The sequence below is a fragment of the Enhydra lutris genome, unplaced genomic scaffold, assembly GCF_002288905.1.
Source record: "Enhydra lutris kenyoni isolate GAN:26980312 unplaced genomic scaffold, ASM228890v2 scaffoldscaffold7, whole genome shotgun sequence".
Taxonomy (NCBI): domain Eukaryota; kingdom Metazoa; phylum Chordata; class Mammalia; order Carnivora; family Mustelidae; genus Enhydra; species Enhydra lutris.
In genome coordinates, this window is record NW_019154091.1 from 294,275 (window position 1) to 311,607 (window position 17,333).

The 17,333-nt window shown below is 38.0% G+C and overlaps 1 protein-coding gene across 1 annotated transcript in view; it reads left to right on the forward strand.

The window, feature by feature from the left end:
• LOC111142177 (solute carrier family 41 member 2) overlaps window positions 1-17,333 on the forward strand; it is a 115,909-nt gene that overhangs the window by 53,032 nt on the left and 45,544 nt on the right. Inside the window, exons 4-6 of the mRNA XM_022495184.1 lie at window positions 4,470-4,541; window positions 6,871-7,015; window positions 14,125-14,271. Of these exons, the coding sequence (XP_022350892.1) occupies window positions 4,470-4,541; window positions 6,871-7,015; window positions 14,125-14,271 (364 nt within the window). The remainder of the gene's footprint in view (window positions 1-4,469; window positions 4,542-6,870; window positions 7,016-14,124; window positions 14,272-17,333) is intronic.

Sequence of the window (17,333 nt, forward strand, 5' to 3'; positions counted from 1 at the left end):
AAAGCATCTAGTGTAAATATGTTCAAAGAACTAAAGGAAAAAATGTTCAAAGAATTAAACAGATATGTTAATGAGTGCCCAGACAGGGAATCTTAAGAAAGAAATCATAGGCAAAAAGCTAAGACTATTTCCTTTTCTAGTTGCCAAATTTTTAAATTTACCAATTATGTGTTTTTAAATACAGTTTCTGATTATAGCAGTTCCACATGTTCAGCGCTAAAAATTTGAACAATTCACTAATGAACAAAGAAGAAAATAAAAATTATCCACAAGCCCGTCATTCAGAAATAATGTTAACAATGGTTAACATTCAGGTTTATTTTTTTATATGCCCTTTTTGGGGAGCACATATTTTATATATATATATATATTTTTTTTTAAACTTCATTAATTAGAAGGAGAGCTCAATCAGAGGGGGAAGGGCAAATGGAGAGGGAGAAGCAGACTCCCTGCTGAGCAGGGAGCCCAAAGCAGCAGAAGTCAGGACCCTGGGATCATGACCCAAACCAAAGGCAGATGCTGAAGCAACTGAGCCACGCAGGCACCCATATATATGTATACATATTTTAAGACTAATACTTCAGGGGGCGCCTGGGTGGCTCAGTGGGTTAAGCCGTTGCCTTCAGCTCAGGTCATGATCTCAGGGTCCTGGGATTGAGTCCCGCATCGGGCTCTCTGCTCAGCAGGGAGCCTGCTTCCCTTCCCCTCTCTCTGCCTGCCTCCCTGCCTACTTGTGATCTCTCTCTGTCAGATAAATAAATAAAAATCTTAAAAAAAAAAAAAGACTAATACTTCAGTGGAAATTTTCAGTACCCTTGTTTCAAGTATTTACATATTAAATGTGTTTCCAGATCAATTATAGTATTTGTAAATCTATAATTTCAAGATCATTCCAACCCACTTTTATCTTTAGTCCTAATAAATCTTTTTTTTTAAGATTTTATTTATTTATTTGACAGACAGAGATCACAAGTAGGCAGAGAGGCAGGTAGAGAGAGAGGAAGAAGCAGGCTCCCTGCTGAGCAGAGAGCCCAATGCAAGGCTCGATCCCAGGACTCTGGGATCATGACCTGAGCCGAAGGCAGAGGCTTTAACCCACTGAGCCACCCAGGCACCCTTTGTCCCAATAATCTTAAAGCCTATCCGTAACTCATGTGCTTCAGGGTCAGATAAGTAACATATACATCTATGAAGAAGAGGGGTGTAGAGATTATAAAACATAGAGACACCTCAGACTTAACCTAAGGCATTTAGATAGAAAGCATTAAAACCACAACATTGGCCAGAATTTAACATATCTTCAGGCTCTCACCACCTCAGCTCTACTCATTTTATTTTATTTATTTATTTTTTTAAAGATTTTATTTATTTGACAGAGAGAGAGATCACAAGTAGGCAGAGAGGCAGGCAGAGAAAGAGAGGGGAGGAAACAGGCTCCCTGCGGAGCAGAGAGCCCGATGCGGGGCTGGATCCCAGGACTCTGGGATCACGACCTGAGCCGAAGGCAGAGGCTTTAACCCACTGAGCCACCCAGGCGCCCCAGCTCTACTCATTTTAAAACGAGCTAGCATTAGGACAACTGGGTGGCTCAGTTGGTTCACTGGCTGTGTTTGGCTTAGGTTATGATCCCGGGGTCATGAGATTGAGTCCCACATTGGGCTCCTTGCTCATTGGGGAGCCTGTTTCTTCCTCTGCCTGCTGCTCCCCCTGCTTGTGCTCTTTCTGACAAATATGTAAATAAATAAAATCCTTAAAAATAAGTAGCTAAAACTAGCTAGTGTCTTTGCAAAATTATTGGTCTATTTTTTCTAGTTCCTTAAAATTAATTAATCTGGGTTATGTAGAAGTCTTTATCAGATCACATCCCACTATACTTTGTCACCTTCCAAGTTCTTAGTTTTTGTAGCAGAATACCATCAGGTCAGTTAATCTAATAAAAGTAGGTTTAGCAAAGGCCTTTAGACAGAACACTCATTCTTGTTCCTCTCTACTCTGAAAAAGTTTGATTGTTCATATTAATCCTAGGCCACTGAACAGTACGGTAGGGCCGTCCAATTTTTTGTTCAGTTTTTATAATATGGAGGCAACAAAGGTCAATTTTCTGTATCCTGCCAACTCCTATTTCTACCTCCAACGCACACCCGTACCGTAATTATTTTCCCTAAGTAGTTAAATTTGGATTGTCACTTCTCCTTTCTCTCTTTTTTTTTTTTTAAATCCTTGCTTCTAGGGGCGCCTGGGTGTCTCAGTGGGTTAAAGCCTCTGCCTTCGGCTCTGGTCATGATTTCAGGGTCCTGGGTTTGAACCCCGCATTGGGCTCTCTGATCAGCAGGGAGCCTGCTTCCTCCTCTCTCTCTACCTGCCTCTGCCTACTTGTGATCTCTGTCTGTCAAATAAATAAATAAAATCTTTTAAAAAATAAAATCCTTGCTTCTAAAAATCTTTGCTTTATTAAAAAAAGTGATTATTATTTGTGAATATATTCCACTTTGTGTTTATTTCACATAATACATATATTACACATAATATAGTGTGATTTCACACTATAAATTATATTTCATAAATGTGAAATATGTTTTATTTCACATCCTACACTAACTTACTATTTATTATTCATGATAAACTAAAAGGACTCTAGATTCAGAGACTTAGAGATCTGGAAGGGACTTAGAAATTGTGATCTTCATCAGTTATAAAACAGATTAATTGAATAGTGTGACGTGGTGCTCTATCAGTATGGGTTTGGTCAGTAGAACCGCCATGGTAAATACTGTGGCAATAAGGAATTTGATAGAACAATTTGGGCTTACACAAATGTGGGAGAAGAAAAGATCTGTGATGGGGGGGCGGTCAGAGAACTAGCCTGGGGCACTGGAGCAGGGGAAGAAAGACATGGGTGCATTGCAGTGTAAACCTCTGGATGCCTACTGTGTCTGACTACCAAGACCTTACAGAAATAATGGCCTCTCCTTTGCTTCTGCCTTCCAAATCTTAGGCAAGTTCCTGTCACTGGCAGACGGTAACCTGCAGCTTAAGGAGGAGGATTTTGAGGAAGGTGGTTCCAGGCTTTAGAAGGGACTAGTGGCAATGGTACCAAGTGACTCTGGCACTGTAGCATAGCATTTATTCATTCTGTGACTCACCTTTCTTGACCTTCTCCTAGACCTTCCTATATGTGTGATTCACCTCTACTGATCGCCGTTCCGGATCATCAAGCAGTGCTGGGGTCTTGACATCTTATATTGTTTCATGGAATCATTTTAGATTGCTTCCTATAGACCTCTTCCTAAAAGTTATTAAAGATAACACTAATTTCTCCCATGCCTATTTCTTGAACATGAAACCTTTAAACGTTGCTTGTACCTTATTACTCACTGAGGCAAAGCCGGAGGTTGTTGGAGCTACAATCATAAATTTCATGAATAATGTAGATTTCCCAGCTTAGGGAAGAAATCTGTAAATAAAGACAGCATGAATAATTATACTGAAAAACTGAAAAATCTTAATATTTGCATTGCTGGGTTCTTTGAGTCTAGAGCCCAGAGGGAGCCCAGAGGGAGGTTTGAGAATTCTGTTTTCCAGATCGATAATGGGAATGTTGACGGGAATGTTGACGTAGCACTTAATCTGCTGGCTTGAAGCCAGTGAGCTAAACTCTAGTCTGTCCATAAACTATCCACAAATAACAACCCTTACATATCTCCCACTTCACCCGTTCACCTGTCTTCCATGACCAAGCAGATGATGAATAATTGAAATGCAGCTCAGTATGTTTTTTATTAATAAAGATCGTTCACTGCTTTCTAAATGATTGCATTAGAAAAACTCGACAGATTTGGGTATACATGTTTTGAATCCTAAATGGTTGAAAAGTGACGATTTTGCTTATAGAGCAATTGAATAATTTTTTAGGGAGTATTCTTCCATTTAGCAGAAAGATGCATAAATTTTAATATTGAGGTACACAATCAAAATTTATGTGAACTGAATGAAATTTTTATTGCTAACAATTTTAGTCTTGACTCAAATATAAATTATGTACATATAAATGATTTGTTTAATCCTGGGTTTTCTGGTTAGTAATTCTTCAAATTACATTAGTTTCATGATATGGCATAAAATGCCAGCAGCTCAAAATTGTGTAATTATTTATATTGGGTCTCAGTACACAAAATTTGGCATGTTAGGTTAACATTTGATGATGTTAATTGTAAACAGTGGACTGATTGGTCCACTAGTTCTTGTGAGCTAGTAATTAAATTAAAAAATATATTTTTCTAAACATCTTGGACAAGCTAAATGTGAGATACAGGACTGGTGGTGAATCCAGAATTATATTTAAAGTACAATGTGCGTTCATCAGATGTGCTAAAGAATTATCTTTGGCTTTAAGACTTCATATGCTTATTGAAACAGAGAAAGCATATAAATTAGTCAGTGATACATGATGAAAGTATCTATCTTAACAGGTAAATATTGGGAAGATGGATTCGCCCATTGAAAAGTGGAACCTCATAATTGGCAACTTGGCTTTAAAGCAGGTAAGTGATGCATGTGTTTGTTTACAGGTCTTGGGTTTATACATCTAGGGTTTTACTTGCAAGAGTGGAATAAATTTTAGCCCTCTTAACTTTACCAGTTAATTATTTCAGGGGATCCAAGACAATAATTTAGTACCCTGAAGAAATGATAGAATAAACGGATACTCATGACCTCTAAAAAATTTTCTTTCTCTAGAAATTGGTCATGTTCTTCCAAATATTGAAAAGTATATAAAATATATAAATTTTTTATCATGTGTTACAGAGCCAGTATTTGAGTTAATATCTGTACAAATATTTTGCACTTCAATTGCTTAGGTTCTGTTTTTTCTACTTTGATTTTTTTTTAAAGTAAATCTTCTTCAAACTGAACTTTTATATATTATAGTCATATGTTTATTTAAGAGTTTTTCTTAATTTGTTAATGTTACTAATGTTCATATAAATGAGCACATTAGATTGTCAGTTACATATACACTAAATCTTGGATTATATAGATTATCTATATCTCCTTCTGATCTCAGGTAAATGTCTCTTCCTCCCCAGCTACTTCCTATTATGCCCAAGACACATGACCACAGCCTCCTAGTAACTCTCTAGCAAGTGGGCTTAAGGGACACTCACTAATTTTAATCTTAGCTTGATTAGGACATCATATTGAGAAACATGGCTGCAAAACAGTAATTTCATGTATTGCATTTCAAAGACATAGAAATAAAAGAATTTTTTGAATATGGGCTTTAAAAAAATATTTGTGTAGCTGCTTCTAAGATCACAGGGTTAGAAATAAGAAAGTCCGGGATTTAATCTTAGCTCCAACATTAACCAGCTGTATAAACTTTGTTAATTTACTTAACTTTTCAGGGCTTCTTCATCCTCTTCTTTTAAATCACAGTATTGCATTAGAGATGTCAATGTTCCTTTCCAGCTTGAAATTGTAGGAACCTACTCAGGGGTAATAAAATATTTAACAAGTAGGCTACTATAAATTAATATATAAATTAAAATTTGGAAAATATATTCCATTTTATTCTTTAAATATTCTAAGCTCTTACCAGGTAATACAAGTGGCAATGTAAATTATTCATCACATCATTCTAAGACCTTCCATCCCAGCTTTTAATTTTTCCTTCCACTCTTCATCTGCACCCTTCCCTTGTAATCCTCCTTCCCTGCAGATGGTCAGGATGGGAGCCAGAGATGGCTCTGGATTCTTCCACCACATGGACTGGCTTCAGAGAGTCCGTGAGCACCTAGAAATTCTTCTCAGTCTTGAGTGCATCTGTGTTTTCATAGAGAAAAGAATCTTTACAAAATTTTTGCCAGGCTGTCAGAGGAGTCCAGGACACCAATACAGTGAAGAATTTGGAATTAGGTTCCCTTAGGGCTTCTTTAGTTCTCACATTTTACTTAATAGGATTCTATGAGTTCCCAGTGTTACTTTTCTTTAGTCGCCGGGTTCCTTTGTGCCAGCACTGTGGGAAGCACTTTTATATTATGTAACTCATTTAAATCTCAATTTTCAAATTCAGTATTACTGTTGTTACTTTATAGGTCATGATTGTGTTATTCGTGAGGTTACTTTTTAATATCTCTCCCACCCGCCCACCCACCAAGAGTGTGGGGAGAACAGGGGATAAATCTATTTTGATCACTGTGTGGCCCAAGACCAACCACCTTGTATAGCTTCTAAAGATTTTATTTTTACTTATTTGATAGAGCGCACAAGCTGGGAGCAGCAGGCAGAGGGAGAAGCAGGCTCCCCACCGAGCAAGGACCCGATGTGGGACTCGATCCCAGGACTCTGGGATCATGACTTGAGCCAAAGGCAGGCTTTCAACTGATGGAGCCACCCAGGCGCCCCTAGATTCTCAATAAATACTTGTTGAATGAACAAATTTTAAATAACTTGCCACAAGATTGGGCAATATAGCCAGGAGGCAAACTCTTATTGTTGGATCACAAAATCCAATTTCTTACTAGCACTGCTTCTGGAAAGTCAAAGTTCAGTTGTAAGGACTGGGTACCTTTCAGTCTTCTTAGATGATCTGTGGGTTACACCATCAAAGTCACTTGGGATGCTTGATAAAAAACAGATTCCTGGACCCTATTCAGGACCCCAATGGTACCCGGTTATGACGGTTTGAGAACTCACTGCCTTTGGGAATATTAGCACTAAAATAGAGTAGCTTCTTCAAAAGATAATGATGCAGCTCAGGGACTGTGTGCACTGCTTTCTTCGGACTTTTGTTATGCATATTTACACAATCAAGTAAAAACTGGTTTTTGAAATGAATAATTCAGTTGGACTTCCTGAAACAATTTTTAGGTTCAAGCGACAGTGGTTGGTTTTCTAGCAGCTGTGGCGGCGGTGATCCTGGGCTGGATTCCGGAGGGGAAGTACTACCTCGACCATTCCATACTTCTGTGTTCCAGCAGTGTAGCCACTGCTTTCATTGCGTCTCTTCTACAAGGCAAGTAAATTTATGAATGTCTGCCCCACGGTCTTGCACTTTCAAATAATATGTTTTCCTTGTTGACTATTTTTATTAAAATGATGCTTGTTGGGGCGCCTGGGTGGCTCAGTGGGTTAAGCCGCTGCCTTCGACTCAGGTCATGATCTCAGGGTCCTGGGATCAAGTCCCGCATTGGGCTCTCTGCTCAGCAGGGAGCCTGCTTCCCTCTCTCTCTCTCTGCCTGCCTCTCTACTTGTGATCTCTGTCTGTCAAATAAATAAATAAAATCTTTAAAAAAAAAATAAAAAATAAAAAAATAAAATGATGCTTGTTCATTGTAAGATCAACAGGAAAAATTTTTACATTTTTATTTAAATTCCTGTTAGTTGACCTCAATGTAATATTAATTTCAGGTGTATAACACAGTGATGCAACACTTCCATGTATGACTCAGTGCTCATCAAGATGAGTGTACTCTTAATCCCCTTTATCTGTTTCCCCCAGTTCCCCCCAGGCACCTCCATTCTGGTAACTACTAGTTCTCTACCATTAAGAGTCTGTTTCTTGGTTTGCCTCTCTTTCTTTTTTCCATATGCTCATTTGTTTGTCTCTTAAGTTCCCTATATGAGTGAAATCATATGGTATTTTCTTTCTCTGACTTATTTCACTTAGCATGGTACACTCCATCTACATCATTGCAAATGGCAAGATTTCATTCTTTTTATGGCTTAGTAATACTCCATTGTATATGGATGGATCTGTCACATCATCTTTATCTGTTCATCACTTGAGGACCCCTTGGGCTATTTCCATAGTTTGGCTATTGTAGATAATGCTATAAACATTGGGGTACATGTATCACTTTGAATTAGTTTTTTTGTATTCTTAGGGTAAATAACCTAGTAGTGCAATTGCTAGACTGTAGGGCAGTTCTATTTTTAACTTTTTTAGGAACCTCCATACTGTTTTCCAGAGTGCCATATCAGTCTGCGTTCCCACCAAGAGTACAGGCAGAAGAGAAAATTTATCTATAAGCTTTTAAAATGTCTTATTTCAGATACACTTAAATATATTATATATAAGCCTTGGTAAGTATAGAACAGGCTTTATTTCTTTTTTCTTTATTAACATATGATGTATTATTAGCCCCAGGGGTACAGGTCTGTGACTCGTCAGGCTTACACACTTCATAACACTCACCATAGCACATACCCTCCCCAGTGTCCATAACCTACCACCCTCCCCCCAGCAACCCTCAGTTTGTTTTGTGAGTTAAGAGTCTCTTATAGTTTATCTCCCTCCCAATCCCATCTTGTTTCATTTTTTCCTTCCCTACCCCCTGAACCCCCATGTTGCCTCTCAAGTTCCTCATATGATAATTGTCTTTCTCTAATTGACTTATTTCGCTCAGCATAATACCCTCTAGTTCAATTCAATCATTGCAATTAGCAAGATTTCATTTCTTTTGATGGCTGCATAGTATCCCATTGTGTATATATATACACACCACATCTTCTTTATCCATTCATCTGTTGATGGACATCTAGGCTCTTTCCATAGTTTGGCTATTGTGGACATTGCCACTATAAACATTCAGGTGCACATGCCCCTTCGGATCACTACATTTGTATCTTTAGGGTAAATACCCAGTAGTGTGATTGCTGGGTCATAGGGTAGCTCTATTTTCAACTTGTTGAGGAACCTCCATGCTGTTTTCCAGAGTGGCTGCACCAGCTTGCATTCCCACCAATAGTGTAGGAGGGTTCCCCTTTCTCCACATCCTCACCAGCATCTGTCATTTCTTGACTTGTTAATTTTAGCCATTCTGACTGGTGTGAGGTGGTATCTCACTGTGGTTTCGACTTGTATTTCCCTGATGCCGAGTAATGTGTCTATTGGCCATCTGGATATCTTCTTTGCAGAAATGTCTGTTCATGTCCTCTGCCCATTTCTTATTTGGATTATTTGTCTTTGGGTGTTGAGTTTGATAAGTTCTTTATAGATTTTGGATACTAGCCCTTTATCTGATGTGTCCTTGACAAATATCTTCTCCCATTCTGTCAGTTGTCTTTTGGTTTTGTCCACTGTTTCCTTTGCTGTGCGAAAGCTTTTGATCTTGATGAAGTCCCAATAGTTCATTTCTGCCCTTGCTTCCCTTGCCTTTGGCGATGTTCCTAGAAGTTACTGCAGCTGAGGTTGAACAGGTTGCTGCCTGTGTTCTCCTCAAGAATTTTGATGGATTCTTTTCTCACATTGAGGTCTTTCATCCATTTTGAGTCTATTTTTGTGTGTAGTGTAAGGAAATCGTCCAGTTTCGTTTTTGTGCATGTGGCTGTCCAATTTTCCCAACACCATTTGTTGAAGAGACTGTCTTTTTTCCATTGGACATTCTTTCCTGTTTTGTAGAAGTTTAGTTAAACATAGAGTTGAGGGTCTATTTCTGGGCTCTCTATTCAGTTCCATTGATCTATGTGTCTGTTTTGTGCCAGGACCATACTGTCTTGATGATGACAGCTTTGTCATAGAGCTTGAAGTCTGGAATTGTGATGCCACCAACTTTGGCTTTCTTTTTCAACATTCCTCTGGCTATTCAAGGTCTTTTCTGGTTCCATATAAATCTTAGGATTATTTGTTCCATTTCTTTGAAAAAAATGGATGGTATTTTGATAGGGACTGCATTAAACGTGTAGATTGCTTTAGGTGGCATAGACATTTTCACAGTATTTGTTCTTCCAATCCATGAGCATGGAACATTTTTTCATTTCTTTGTGTCTTCCTCAATTTCTTTCATGAGTACTTTGTCTTTTTCTGAGTACAGATTCTTTGCCTCTTTGGTTAGGTTTATTCCTAGGTATCTTATGTTTTGGCTGCAATTGTAAATGGGATTGACTCCTTAATTTCTCTTTCTTCTGTCTTATTGTTGTGTATAGAAATGCAACTGATTTCTGTGCATTGATTTTATATCCTGATACTTTACTGAATTCCTGTACAAGTTCTAGCAGATTTGGAGTGGAGCCTTTTGGGTTTTCCACATGAAGTATCATATCGTCTACAAAGAGCAATAGTTTGACTTCTTTTTTGCCAATTTGGATGCCTTTAATTTCTTTTTGTTGTCTGATTGCTGAGGCTAGGACTTCTAGCACTATGTGGAATAGCAGTGGTGGTAATGGACATCCCTGCTTTCTTCCTGACCTTAGCAGAAAAGCTCTCAGTTTTTCCCTGTTGAGAACGATATGCGCTGTGGGTTCTTCATAGATGGCTTTGATGATATTGAGGTGTGTACCCTCTATCCCTATACTCTGAAGAGTTTTGATCAAGAAAGGATGCTGTACTTTGTCAGATGCTTTTTCAGCATCTATTGAGAGTATCATATGGTTCTTGTTCTTTCTTTTATTAATGTATTGTATCACATTGATTGATTTGTGGATGTTAAACCAACCTTGCAGTCCTGGGATAAATCCCACTTGGTCCTGGTGAATAATCCTTTTTTTTTTTTTTTAAGATTTTATTTATTTATTTGACAGAGATCACAAGTAGGCAGAGAGTCAGACAGAGAGAGAGGAAGGGAAGCAGGCTCCCTGCTGAGCAGAGAGCCTGATGTGGGGCTCGATCCCAGGACCCTGGGATCATGACCTGAGCCGAAGGCAGAGGCTTTAACCCACTGAGCCACCCAGGCGCCCAGTGAATAATCCTTTTAATGTACTGTTGGTTCCTATTGGCTAGTATTTTGGTGAGAATTTCCACATCTGTATTCATCAAGGATATTGGTCTGTAATTCTTTTTTGATGGGGTCTTTGTCTGGTTTGGGGATCAAGGTAATGCTGGCCTTATAAAATGAGTTTGGAAGTTTTCCTTCCATTTCTATTTTTTGGAACAGTTTCAGGAGAATCGGTATTAATTCTTCTCTAAATGTTTGGTAGAATTCCCCTGGGAAGCCGTCTGGCCCTGGGCTCTTGTTTGTTGGTAGATTTTTGATGACTGCTTCAATCTCTTTACTGGTTATGGGTCTGTTTGGGTTTCCTCTTTCTTCCTGGTTCAGTTTTGGTAGTTTATACGTCTCTAGGAATGCCTCCGTCTTCCAGATAGTCAAATTTGCTGACATATAGTTGCTCATAATATGTTCTAATGATTGTTTGTATTAGAACATGCTATCTGAAGTTGTCTCCTGGCCTTAGGTATTCTGGTAGAGTTCCCAATGAGCTTGGGAAAAAAATCTAGGTATTCACTAGTTTCTGTAAATTAAATTAATTGAGAAACTCCTTTCTGGAAATCATGCAGAGGATTTACGGTTTGTCATTTGAGTAACAAGGATTCTAGAAATTCCAAATTTCAAAAACAGTCCCTGTGTTAAAATTTTTTAAAGTTTGAGATTTCAAAAAAATTTCTTCACTATTTCTATGGCAATACAAATATAACCATATGCTCAACCCAGTATATTGCTGGCTATAGACTTTTAAAGAGCCCAAAGATTTAAAAACTTAACTACATTAGTGTTTTTCATTTGGGATATCATTCGTTGTATTTATTTATTAAGAACTCAGCACTGGAGAACTAGTTTATTATGAAATCATAATGATAAAGACTTTGTTCTTTTTATTATAAAATTACCATCTTCTTACCCTTATATCACCAGCAAGGTGAAAAACAGTAAATTCTCATGTCAGGTGATTGTACAAGTGTTAAGGTAACTTTTTTGGTTAGGTTCTGGGAATTTAGGGTATCTTATTAAAATTAAGACTTGACTTCCAAAATATTTTCGAGCATTTTGTTTTGGTACTTAAATTATATTAGGGGTAGTTTCTTGTCTCTATATAGAATTACCAGAATTCAGGGAAGTTAACACTGGCCAAAGCAGGGTGAAGTTAAGTTACTGGGAATTTTTTTTTTAAGACTTTATTTATTTGAGAGTGGTAGAGAGAGGGCCCAAGTAGGCAGAGCAGCAGGCAGAGGGAGAGAGAGAAACAGGCTCTCTGCTGAGCAGGAAGCCTGATGCGAGGTTTGATCCCAGGACCTTGGGATCATGACTCGAGCTGAAGGCAGTCGCTTAACTGACTGAGCCACCCAGGCACCCCAAGCTACTAGGAAATTAATTTCTGGTAAAAAAACAAAACAAACAAACAAACCCTAAAGCATTAGCTTCTTTTTCTTTAAGTTCATTTGGTTCTGTTTTCTTTCTAATCTTGTTTTCTTTAGAGAAATTTGTTTAAAAATTTTCAGTAAAAACTATTTTATTGCCTAGGATTTTCAAAATCATAAGAATCCAGACCTTTAAAATATATTTACGTAAGGTTCCTTACTTTGAATAATGTGTATTCTAATTTTATGAGACCTTGACCTTTATATATGTATACCACATACTATTAACCACCTTTTGTAGGTGAGAAAACTGACCCAGGTAAGGTGACTTCTCTAGTTTCATCAGCTGGTTTACATAAAATGAGAATTACAGGCTGTTTCCTGACTCCTAGCTCTTTCTGCTGGTCCATGCTGGCAAAATATCTGTTTTCAGCTGAAAAGATATGGATGGCATTCTGTCCTAGAAGAACTTTCCATATCAGTCTTTAAATGTGCTGACTTTGAAAGAAGAATTCTGTAGGATTGCATCTTGATTATTACATAATGCATTTAAAATTTTTTTCTGCTATTGCTTTTTCCCCCAATATTATGCAAAAGGTGAGTCTGTAGATTGAAAATGTCTCCAGAATATAAGAAGTGAGACATTGTTTGAAGCAAGACGAAAATTCTACTTTTAATAATTTTGCCTTTATGGGTTGGTAGAAGACACGGGACTAGGGTTACTTGCAAGGTCTGTGACTTTCACTTAAAACCTATTCCTAGGACCTCAGTTTTATTATCTATAAAATGAGTATGCTAGAATAAAATCATTTTGAGTCATTGTCAGTATAAGAATGCAGGGAGATTCTGTAGGATTTTTTTCCTGTAGCCATATTTAGGTTTCCGTATTGGTTTATGGTTAGCATCTAAGTGCACTAATCTTGAATATTCTCCGCACCTGCATCTTCTACATTTTGGCCTGAGAAAATGTATGCAACAGGGTATGGTTATAATTGTTGTCACCCTCCCTCACCATTTCTATGATTCAAGAAAACAAATATTTAGGAGTGCAAGTATACAGTCATATATATTTTCATCCTCTCTAGTTGGAAGTTCATAGATAGAAACTTTGGTTTTAAATAATACCCTATAGGGTTACCTCTGTGACACAGTTGGTTCAGTGTCGACTCTTGGTTTAGGCTCAGGTCCTGATCTCAGGGTTGTGAGATCGAGCCCCTTATGCTCACTCTTTCTCAAAATAAATAAATACATCTTAAAAAAAAAAAAAAGAAGAAAAAGAAACTTCTTTAGAGACTGCTTTTTGTGTTTTGGCCTCCAGTGTTCAAATTTTAATTAGTTCACTCCTCTGAATGCATCATCACTTTTATTTTTAAACTTTTTTTTTTAAGATTTTATTTATTTATTTGTCAGAGAAAGCGAGACAGAGTGGCAGGCAGAGGTAGAGGGAGAAGCTGGCTCCTTGCTGAGCAAGGAGCCCGATGTGGGACTCAATCCCAGAACCCTGGGATCATGACCTGAGCCGAAGGCAGCCGCTTACCCGACTGAGCCCCCCAGGTATCCCCATCCCTGCTTCATCACTTTTAAAAAATAAAACAAAGCAAGCATTCTGGCTACCACCATGTAGACAAATCCGTTTTTTTGGTCTTCTTCCCAGTTGCTGTGCATATAAATATGCCTCACCTTTCTTTGACATTTTCATACTGTGAGGGTTAAAATAAACTCTTCGGGTTTGGTACACACAAATACATTACACCTGAGACATACACGTTATTAAATCTGAAACTTTAGCTTTAATGTTATTTTACAGTAGCTTTTCAGGTCTCCAGATGCAACACTGAACTTCTGAAATCTTCTATGATCCCTACTTGGAATTTGTTGAAAGGCATTTTGCCAAAGCATTAGAGTAAAATGTTTTGTTTGCTTTAGTCAACTTATCTAAGCAGTCTGACTGGAACTGATGGGCTGTTGGTCTAGCCTTTATATTTTGGAATGCAGGGGATTGATTTTCTCTAAATCACAGCATAAAAAGTAATGAGTTTTCTTTCTTCTAGGAATAATAATGGTTGGCGTTATCGTTGGTTCAAAGAAGACTGGCATAAATCCTGATAACGTTGCTACCCCCATTGCCGCTAGTTTTGGCGACCTCATAACTCTTGCCATATTAGCCTGGATAAGTCAGGGTTTGTACTCCTGTCTTGGTAAGTTAATTTGGAATTAAATATAATGGGTTATTCAGAGTCCATTCAAATAATAATAAATAATAAATAATTCTATACAGATTTGTGGTATTCTTTAAAGTAAGTCTAAAGTACATTTGGTTTGAAGAAGTAAGTCTCAGATACATGTTTTTGAACTAAAGAAAGGACTTTAACTTGACAAAGGCAGTCATTTGTTAAGGGAAGCACCATTTAGTATATAAAGTTACCTTAAATTATTTAACGAGTTGGTCAATAAAACTTGATGTTGAAGGAAAATGCTTCTCATTTAGAAATACGATATGTCCACTTGAAACAAGGCAGAAGACAATAAACAAGCAATGGCCTAAATGTAGTAAGATATTGTTCATTTAGGTCTTGAGTTTTCATTGTTGTTGTGAAATATACAAGGAGTGCTGTATGGACAAGTATATTTAGGGCAATGTTCGACTCTTTCCTCTTCCAGTCAAGCGAAGCACAGAAAAGGAGTTATGATAGTACAGGGATAATCTGCTTTAATTTATTTTTGGGGTGATAATTGATCATACTTTTTCTCTCTTTTATACAGTTCAGAAATTCATACTGACGTCAGGGATTAAAATATGCCAGTATTAAAGAATGTGGCTTAATAATCTTCTACTCTTCATTCATTCATTCCTCCAGTCATAGGCAGGCAGCTGGATGACTTGTAGACCTCATCTCCCCCACAGAAATGGGCTGCTAACTGTTGGGGAAGGGAGACTATCGTCAATAGGCTGGATCCCAAAAGACAAGATGAGTTAGGTATGGTTAGTGTTCCTTTCCCTAGTCTTACGGATTAGACAAGTGTGTGAGGAGGAGTGGGGAGGAGAAAAGAAGGGGAGAAGAGAGTGAAGTGTTTCTACCTATTATTATTCTATGGGTCTTGCCAGAAACTTTGAGGGTGGGGTGGAGATGGGATGAGAAGCCTGGTAGTGTTTCTGGGATGGGTTCTCTTGCATACAGAAACAGGAAAGGTATCTTATTTGCAGACTTGATTGCTCAAAATACCACAAAGTCGTTTGTAACCCATTTCTCAGCTAGCTGGTTGAATATCAGGGTGTTTCCTCAGTTGAAGTCCTAGAGTAAGAAGGTAAGAGAATGCCACTGAAGAAGGTTATTCTAATAAATACGACAGTTGTTATAATGGTATAATAGACTCCGTATGTGAGATTCCAGAAGGTAAATCAACTTTGGGGGAAAATCATGTGTGCTGATTTTTTTTTTTTTTAAATCAATCTCTCTCTGTCTTAAAATTATAGTTGATGTAACAATGAAGGGTTTTCTGATGCCGGTGTTGGAGTATGTGTCTTCATTGTGAACACTAGGGGGCCTCATAAGACCAGCGCAGTGTTAGTGGTCGGCTCACTACAGAGGTTAGGAACAGGCACATTTAAATTCAGAAACCCCCTTCATCCTGCTGTGCTGCCTGGTTCTTGGAAACAAAGTTTAATTCCTGAGCTATGTTGGAAACACTTAGCAGTCTTTAGAGATAAGAGGATTTCATGGCCGCTCTAGGCTTTTGTTACAAATAGAGGCATGTGTTACACGGCTCCCAAAGAACAGGGCATTGAGGGAAGTCTCTCTTAACTCCTCACCTAGAATTTTGGATGCTTAGAATGACTTGGAACAGCTCCCCTCTTGTCTTGTTAGTTTGGATGCATGTCCCGAAGCTCACTCTACATTCATTCCAATGTGTTTCCTTTGGTTCTGATAAAATTTGCTGATTTCTGATATCTGAGGTAAATACAGGATTTTTACCCTTTGTACCTCACCAGTTCCCCACAAAAAGGGCAAAACAAGCCCAGAGCTTTGTTTATTCCTGTTGACTTTATTTTGTGTCACCTAAGTCTTTGTTGCTCAGTTAACAAAGTTGAAGGTTTAGCCTTGTGTTTACAGCCTCTGGGAGTCAGTGGAAACGTTATCTTTTCCTGTCCCTGCTCCTCCCTTTCTTGCGCTTGTTACTCCTGCCAGACTCAGGACTCCGCGGTTACTGATTCTCCTGCGTCAGTTACTGATTCTCATCTGTCAGGCAAGATTTTTCCCTTTCTTCTGTCATTCCCTTCCCCTTCATTGAGGCCAGTCAGAGGACTCATTTTCATTGCTAACTTCATACATTTCCCTGATGTTAATTGATCTTTTCCTCGGAATTCCTGTAGCCCTTCACTGATAACGTCTCTTGTGATGGTTCTTTACATTTTACTGATTATAGCTTTTTGTGTAAATGTAGTACCTTCCCTTATGAGGGTATAAGCTTCTGAGGACAAAATTCTGTGTTTTCTCAATCAATCAATCTATCTATCTATCTGACTCCCATAGGGCCATATACATAAATGGATGTTAAATAAATAACACTTGGTGAAATGCTTTATTTCTTTGGAAAGCTATCCAGTTAATGTGAATAGAAGCTGTTCAGGATGTCATACACACATGGAAATAGACAGGAATCTTTCTGAGTGATTTTGCTATGTTCTTTGTCCAACAGCAGAATAGATTATAACCAAAAAAATGACCCTTTCAATGAATACTTAGTATTAGGGAAATATTGGAAGAGTATCTTGCCTTAGCAGAAAGTATCAGGGGATTAGTATCCATACAGAAAAATTTAAATGGCAGCATATGGGTAGGAGATCTTGAAATAGAAGCAAAAATAGAAAGTTAGTAGAAAATAGTCTAAGCTCTTAACTATGATATGCTTTGGTATGACTTGCCGAGAAGATATAAAGGCATTTATTCATTCATACAGTAATGTTTAAACAGTAGTAATTTTTAAAAGCTATTAAAAGGATGCGGTTAGGCCAGCAACCAGAATATCTGTACATAGTGATTGCTGCCCTTTCTTTCTTCGTGTTTGCATACTTTTAAGAGGATTTTAAGAGGGCGCCTGAGTGGCTCCCTGCTCAGCGGGGAGCCTGCCGCTCCTTCTCCCACTCCCCCTGCTTGTGTTCCATCTTTCTCTGTCAAATAAATAAATAAATAATCTTTAAAAAAAGAGAGAGAGAATTTTAAGAACTCTTTTCAGTTATTTGTATAACTCCATGGCTCTC